At 42.1% G+C, this 8,194-nt stretch overlaps 1 protein-coding gene across 1 annotated transcript; it reads right to left on the bottom strand.

Annotated features, from left to right (window-relative positions):
* Nucleotides 1–807: 807 nt before the first annotated feature.
* Nucleotides 808–7,899, bottom strand: adora1b (adenosine A1 receptor b). The gene is made up of 2 exons (XM_008413522.2): nucleotides 6,732–7,899; nucleotides 808–3,619 (listed from the first exon to the last, which is right to left on the bottom strand). The coding sequence occupies exons 1-2, from the start codon at nucleotides 7,070–7,072 to the stop codon at nucleotides 2,815–2,817; spliced, it is 1,146 nt and encodes a 381-aa protein (XP_008411744.1). The 5' UTR covers nucleotides 7,073–7,899; the 3' UTR covers nucleotides 808–2,814.
* Between the last annotated feature and the right edge of the window lie 295 nt (nucleotides 7,900–8,194).

Genomic DNA, 8,194 nt, shown 5'->3' with positions numbered 1-8,194 from the left:
CCTAAATGCTCTTAATGAACTCATCTTTCCTTATGTTAATATGGGCGTAAGAGGAGTGTTATTAGCAACTTGTTTATTTGTATTTTTTCACTAAGATCCCACTTCCTAGATAAGGGGAAGCACAGATGTGGCTGATACTGAATGTGTTTGTGCAGTTTGTGAGTAGATTTTAGAGATTCAAAATGTTGATCATTTAAAGTGGCAACTTGGGTTTTGCTTATTTTCTGTAACAACCAAATTAGTATCAACAATTTTATTTATTCCGTTCTATTGTGGGGGGTGCGGAGGTCAGAAACTTCCCTTTGTTTAAGCAGAAATGTGTGCAAATGTGACAGTAGTTATTTTGTCAAACGAAGTCCAGACTCCTTAATAAATTAATTTTTCTTAGACTTTCAATGAGAATTGAAATGTTGTTTTTTCTAAAAAAAAAAAAAGAAAAAAAAATGCTTCTTGTTTTCTAGCCCGGGTTTTAATTTTGAGGAAAACGGTTGAACCAGCCGCTGAATTGCCTCATAATGCTGCAGATCCTGTGAGAGAGTAATGAACTGCAAAACCAGACAATTTGTGTTTTCATGAATGTGTCCAGCAACAGCAATTTGCAGCCTTCAAAGGCTGCTGTTTAACATAATTTACCCTGTAAATGAATAGAAAACAGTCTGGTCTGCATGACCTTTCCATCAAATCATATTTCCTGTTGCTAATCAGCTTTAGCGTACAACCACAGCTCAAACTGTGTTATCAGTACTCATTTGTGAGGACTGCACTGAGGTCTTTCTTCTCAGAAGGGTGAGAAGCAATCAAGATGTCCTCCTTCTTAAAACAGAAGCGTTTACAACAAATGGATACAAATCCTGACCTTGAAAGAGAGGAGCATCCTTAAAACAACTCCACTTTTGAGAATGTCATGGAAGTTTGCATAAATACTGTCTTTATTTTTTTTTGTCACATTTTAGTTAAGTGGTTATTTACCCACAAACTGATAAATATGTACACAGGGAAACTGGTTTCTCTAGATGGTGCAGTCAAACCAACTGGCTGATGAAAAACATGTGAAAAGTGGAAAACATTATAGTTATTTAATTGAATGCTGTATTAGTCATTTTTGCTTTAGCTTGCTTTTTATTTTCCATTCTCAGTATGTTTCACTTAGGAAGATCACTAGCGAAACACCACTCACTATCTTCTTTTCCCATGTAAATATTCATTGACTTCTGTGTAAATAACAACTCAGTGAAAGAATGAAATAAAAAGAATGAAATAAAGGTTTCATATAAGTAGGGTTTTTGTGAAGAGCTTCAACTTTTCAGATGTAATGTAGTTTTATTGCAGCAGAAGTTTGCTGTGGGCCACCCTGGCATTACAAATATTAGAGCAGTTCAGGTGAATATTATTTTTGTGATTCCTGGATTCCTTACACGTTTCATTCTCAGAAGGCTTTTCTTCTAGAACAATCATTTGTGGTGCACTGCCTTCAACCTCTATTTCCTGGACTAATAATAATCAACATTCTGTAAATAATCACCCAATAACAAATGTAGTTTATAGATTCATCCCATAAACTGCTATAATATTTTTTAAACGAGTTATTTTTAAGGGATAAATGTTCATTTTGGCCACCTTGAAGTGGCTGTTAAGTTACAGCTAATCTGGATTTAAACAAAATGAGGATGCCAAGAGCTTTAGCAACAGCAGGTAAGACGCTAAATATGTATAAAATTTCAGCAGAACCTCACCAAATTATCCCTTCAAGTGTGAGATTATTAAATAAGAACAACGGAGAGACAAAAACAGCTTTACATCCTGTCTTTAAGAGGCATTGAACATAGTTTAATTATGAATCTGAAGATGCTTCAGTTTGGCAAGATGCAAAATAATAAGCTTACAGGTTAAACTCACAATCTTCAGGTTGACATTTCAGAATTTAGTCAGTGTTCGGTTGAGTATTTGAACAAGGCCCTGAAAGCCACAGTTGGTGATGGTAAACTGTCGTGATGTAGCGATGACAAGGAGCTAAAGAAAACGTCACTCGCAGCTTTCTGACGTGGAGACTGAACAAACATGAGATCTAAGAGCATCTTATGTTTTTCCCCTGTGAGCTGCTACAAGTGTCCTGCATGTAGCTTTTAAAATTTTAAAGCCTCTGTGTGCTTGTTCATGTCCCCGTCCGTCTCGTCTGCAACGGGAAACTGCAGCTGGAACACCTGAGGCCTGACTGAGCTCCAGAGGAGAGACACGAACTCTCATTGCGTTGTTCCGTCCCTTAACACTGCTTCCTGCACACGTCGCTGTGCGATTTAGACCCTGAAGATTAAGTCGAGCATTCACAAGTGAATGCCGTCTCATATTTACACGATTACATTCATATATATTTTTTTTAGCCAGAGTCAGTCTGTACACAGTATTAAAGTAGTAAGATTACCCTGCTCTATCTGATGTATAAATGTTCAGGCAAGTCGTAACATGGAGATGTCGATACTTGACAAACCACAATAACTTATATTGCACATTTTCTAATGTTCACACAAACTGCTTCACCATAAGTAATAGTACAGTTAAAGCTTCATGTGCTCAGTATCTTACTAAGATAAGCACGTAAATAGACATTGCAGGCTTCTCAGTACGCTGCCTGCACTGTTTTGTGCATGTATGCTGTTCCTGAGGACGAACAATCTTCCACAGACCCACGTTGCTAATTGCAAGAGCTTTGCGGCAACTTGCTGTGATCCGCTCTCTTCAAACTACATTCAGATGAGGAGAGAGCCACCGCTTTTGCACAAGAGGTTATTTCTTTAGCCATCCATCTCCCTCCTTCGCTCAGGCTACGCTCTGCTCGACAAAAGGGGGAAGTTTGTAAGTTTGCTGAGGTGTTTTAATCTTCTGCTCGTCCTGGAGCTCCAGCGGAGGCGGCTGCAGCTCCAGCGAAGGATACGATTTAAAGACGCTAACGTGCGCGGGCTGCGGCGACGCGGCAGGTTTTGGCTCCACGTTGGGCGTGTCTTTTCTGTCACTTTGCTGGAAGTCCAACGCCAGCGTCTCCTTGCAGCAGAAGTACTGCTTCCATATTTTCTGAAACGCAGTGCGAAACTTTTTGATGCGGAAAGCGTAGATGATTGGGTTGACGGCAGAGTTGCCGTGAGTGAGCAGGATGGCGATGTAGAGCAGAACCATCGGCTTGTCGCACTGGGAACAGAACAAAGTGATGCAGTTGATGACATGAAGGGGGAGCCAGCTGATGGCAAACAGAACAAACACCAGGACAAGAGATTTGGCGAGATTCAACTCTTTGTCGTAGTACTTGTTGGGGTCTGAGAAGCTGGAGGTGATTTTCTTGTTGTTCAGCTGCTTGTGGATCATGTAAAAGATCTCCACGTAGATGACCAGCATGAACAGCAGAGGCGGCAGCACGCAGCCGAAGAAGTTGAAGTAAACCATGTACTTCATACTGATGACGGTCTCAAACCCGCAGGTGACGATGAGGTCCGGGCCGATGGTGCCGTTCTCCTGGAGGCGCTTCAGATTGTTCCACCCCAACATGGGCGTCAGGCCCACGATGAACGCCAACGTCCAGCACATCACCACAGCCAGGCCGGCCCGCCGGGACGTCACCACCCGCTTGTACCTGCAGGAAAAACCAGGAATACATCAAAATGTCTTCACTGTTGAAGCGTGCATGGTTTCTTTCACAAACCGTAACAGTTGATGTATATATTTTTTTAAACTTAGCAATCTTATCTTGTGTTGGTTGAACATCATATTTGACATTTGTTGAAATTTTTATTTATTTTTTATGTACAACCAGAATAAGTTTTATTTCATTGTCCTTGAGTTGAACACTTTAAACCCTAAGCTGATGGGTTGCAGCTCATTGCACTGCAAATTAGACACGCGCCCCTGAAAGTAACATCAGCACACTTTATACTCCGTTTTTCATATGTGATTCTTAACTTTGTAACTTAATTTTGCAGATGCATTATTTGGCCCACCAGACTTCACATTTCTGCTGCAGATTTATATCTTCTAAATAACTTATTGTAAAGGATTAATGGTGAGAGACTGATCGAGGTAAAAGATTCAGGGTCTCTGAAATGTTATTATTCCTCTCTCGTCTACAGAGAAAGAAATGAAACAGATGCAGCCTAAAGGCACACATGTAAACATTTATCTGATCCACCTCGATGCTAGAAAGCATGCAGCGCAGTAATTGGATCATGTCTAGATTACCATTGGTTGATATTTACAGAGTATGATGAGAAAATGTTTGCATCATCACAAGCTGACCTTTGCTAAAAAGGGAGCCTGGAGCTAAACCGGACCTCGCATTTTAGCCCGACTGTCACTGGTGCCATGCAATGTGTCTAGTCCTGATTAGGGGGCATATGTGTTGAGATGCAGCGGTACAGAGACGCATGGACCAGTCTGTTCGCTCCTTAGAGAAGAAAAATAGCATCAAAAAGCACCATTTGTTTCATCGTTCTGATGGAGCAAAATATTTAAATGGTTTGAAGATTTTAGTTTATTATCGGTGAAAGCTTGGCTGCCCTGTTCACTCTTTTTCTTTTAAGCTTTTTTAAGCATATTTCTAGAGTTTGGAAATGGAAACTGGCTTGTCTCTCACAAGCGTCAGCACAGCTAAAAAGGAAATGCTGCGAAAACCATGATATATGCCCAATAATTGTGGTGTATCTGTGAATTAGTCTCTTCTTTTGTTAGAAAAAGAATTGAAGATTGTGAACATCCCTGAAAATTGCTGATTTATTCCACTTGAACCACAATTAAAAGTACTTTTAATTAAGCAATAAGACGCCAACAGCTAAAAGTTTTCCAAGAGTGTCGTAATGAGCCACAAGCTATTATCTGTGGTGACAAGGAATAATACATTTCAACGTTTAGTTGATACTTGGCTGTCTTTTCAGATCCTAGTCATGATCCTGGTCTGGTCTAGTTCTGTCATTAAAATCACATCCATCCAGACCTTACAAAAAAATTCACACCCTTTAACTTTTCTACAATTTCTGACACTACATACAATACTGCACATCAACATGTAAATAGTCCTTTCATTCTGATACTCCTGAATAATATCCATAATATCCAATTTCAAGTTCAGTTTTCAATTTCTTAAGGAAGTCACCTGGTAAATACAATAATCAGAGTATGTGTGTTTGTCAGTGTAAATCTGTTCTGTGTTGTTAGAAAACAGCAGCGACATAAAGATGAAGGAACGCAGCAGTCAGGTCAAGGATAAAGTTGCAAAGATGTTTAAAGCAGAATTTGGCTATAAAACAATTGCCGAAACTCTAAGCCTACGAAGAGATGGATGTCCATCTTGAACACATTATCCCTACCATACACAGAGACTGCAGCATCAAGTTGCTATTCTGTAGCAGGGAAACCAGTAAGGGTTGATGTGATGATGAATAGATCTATGGAAGAAAACATAAATACCTGAGATCAACACTGTCTGGCAGGAAAAGGAAAACTTTAATCATAGAAGCAGCCAATAGGCCAATGGTAACTCTGGAGAAGAAGTTCCACTTGCAGTTTATCAAAAACTAAGTAGGATAAAGGGCAAACATGTGCAAGAAAAAAAAAAAAACCTGCGGGCAGATAAAGTGAAACTGTAAATTTTTGATAAACTATTTGTGGCAAAAAAGAGCAATATTTGCCATCATATCATCCACACAATGGTGGCAGCATGATGAAAGCTGGTCAGGTTAGCTGAAGCTAACAGTAGGCAATCAGAAAAACTTAAAAGTGGTTTTAAAAACCTGAGGCTAAAATCTTCCAGCAGAGGGGTCGCAAAGTCCAGTCCTTATGACCAACCATCCTGCAGCTTTTAGATACCTTTCTTTTCCCAACACACCTGAATCAAATGCCTGAATTCTCTCTTCAGCAGTCATTCAGCTCTGCACAGGCCTGGTAATGAGGCATTCATTGGATTCATCAGTAAAGGCTGCAGGACAGCAGCTCTCAAGGATCGATCTAGCAAGACAAAAAGCCTCAAACACAAAGCCAGAGATGCATTGTAATCCATGTGTTACAATGGCCCAGTCAAAGTCCAAACTGTATTCAATTGTCTGCACCAAAACGTCAAAGCTTTTTGGCAAAGAAGAATAGGCCAAACAAAAAACAAACAAACAAACAAACAAAACACCTTGATATGCAACGGCAGTGAAGATATACTTGTAGATGCAATGTATCAAAAGATTGGTTTGCAAAGCATTGACTCAGGGAGTTAGAACCCAAGCATGACCCATTTCTCTTATTGTTTTTAGTTAATTAATGAGTCAGCTTTTCTTTTTCTTCCAGCTCACATTAATGTGCGCCTTTGTGTTGGTTTGTCATATAAAAAAACAAACAACTTAAGCACCTTGAGGGTTATGCTTGCTGAGTTCAGTGGTATCAGGTCTGTATTTCCGCAAGGCCCTGTTCAGACGGGACAAACAGAAAATCCCAGGCTGCTGCGGGCTCAGCATGGCCCCTGTTGGTTGAATCCTCTGGCGAGCTAAATCTACCCAAATGTGGAGCTAAACACGGCAGTCTGAAGTGAAACACGAACCCCGTGCAAATCGATGCCCAAGAAGAGAGCTGTAGTAGCTCTGACCTCTAGAGTGAAGAAACGACCACCATCGCCCCTTCCCACATGGAGCAAACAATAGTCAGACTTGAACCTTCACCCCCGACCTCCTCCCGTCCTTCCCGCGCGCGTTGAGAGGAAAGACCTACGTTACCTGGTCGGGATCTTGACCCTGAGATAGCGGTCAATCGCGATGGCCAGCAGGGCCAGGATTGAACTTTCCGTCAGCACCAGCATGGTGCACGTCCCGAGCAGGCAGCTGTAAAAGTAAGTCTCAAGTCCGATGCTGACCGTGATGGCCAGGGGGATGACCAGCGCTCCCACCGCAATATCCGCCACAGCCAGGGAGACGATGAAGCAAAACGTGGTGTCTCGCAGGGACTTATTAATTTTCACCGCCCAAACCACCATCACATTCCCGATCACGGAGGCGACAGCGATCAGGACCTCCATGCCGATGTAGAGCGGCGGCGCCGAGGAGACCGTCCCGGGCATGTCAGCAGGTCTCTGTGATCAACAAAGACGGACACACTATCTTTGTTTTCTTCTCTTGTCCCCTAAGGTGTTTTCCAAATTAGTTGTCTCAGTCTCATCGCGCCCTTATTCCCCACTCTGGATGCCAGATGTACATCTCGAGGGACCAAATCCAGCTATTAAAAAAAGGAAAGAAGCGGCGAAGACTGCGGGCTGTTCCTCTGAAGCAGGTGCTTTTGTCCAGCGGCTCCAGCGGGTCGCTCCCGCTCGGTTCCCTGCGTCCCCTCCACTTGTCTGGATACACCTGCTTCTCGTAAGCGCAGCATCCTTCCCACTGGCTCCGGTTTCTTCGAGGGGGCGCTGGGCGTTTTGTCAGCCTACGTCTTTCAGTTTGACAGAGCACGTTTTAATAGCGCCGCTGCCTGCGCATTTTTGGCAGGAAAGCGCGCACAGACTCGGCTCCTGTGCAGACGGCAGTGCGCTCTGTCCCCCACCTATCTATCTCTATCGCTCTCTCTCTCTCTCTCTCACTCGTCCCTCGCTTTCTTTATCTCTGTGTGTTTTCCTTTCTCTTTTTTTATTAGGAGTGACCGTGAAGCTCCAGAAAATGGTTTCATTTGCCTCTGCTTTCGTTTATCAGAGCCTGTTCGACCGGCTTCTGTTCCATGTAATGGGTGGATTCATTGGAGGGATGGTTTGTTCTGTAACTAATATTTCAAGAAATTCTGTGCAACTTTCTGTGGGACCATCCCAGAGGAAGTCTCGCTCTCCTCCCCGAGGATATTTCTCTGCCACGGGCCTCGACAAGTGCAAGTGTTTTACACTTTCCATAGAACTGTGACTCATTTGGCAATTTTTGACAGATGAGATGAAACAGAAAAACAGATTATAAGAGAAAACGTTGTTGTTTCATGACACATATAAAGGATGGTTGAAAGTTCACACGGATCAATTTGAAGTTTTTAGATTCCTTTTGTTCTTGGCAAGATCTCAGTTTCATTTGCATTTTTGACACAAAGACATGCAATGGTTTGAGATATGTGTCCACATGTGGTACATGCTAAAGACTGATACCGGTGTGGACATATTTGTTGCACATAGATGTGTAAAAAGCTTTAAAAATAGAATGATCAATAGTTGTTG

Source organism: Poecilia reticulata, linkage group LG7, assembly GCF_000633615.1.
Source record: "Poecilia reticulata strain Guanapo linkage group LG7, Guppy_female_1.0+MT, whole genome shotgun sequence".
Lineage (NCBI taxonomy): Eukaryota > Metazoa > Chordata > Actinopteri > Cyprinodontiformes > Poeciliidae > Poecilia > Poecilia reticulata.
The sequence above is the reverse complement of the archived record's forward strand: the minus strand, read 5'-3'. Positions and strand labels throughout refer to the sequence as shown.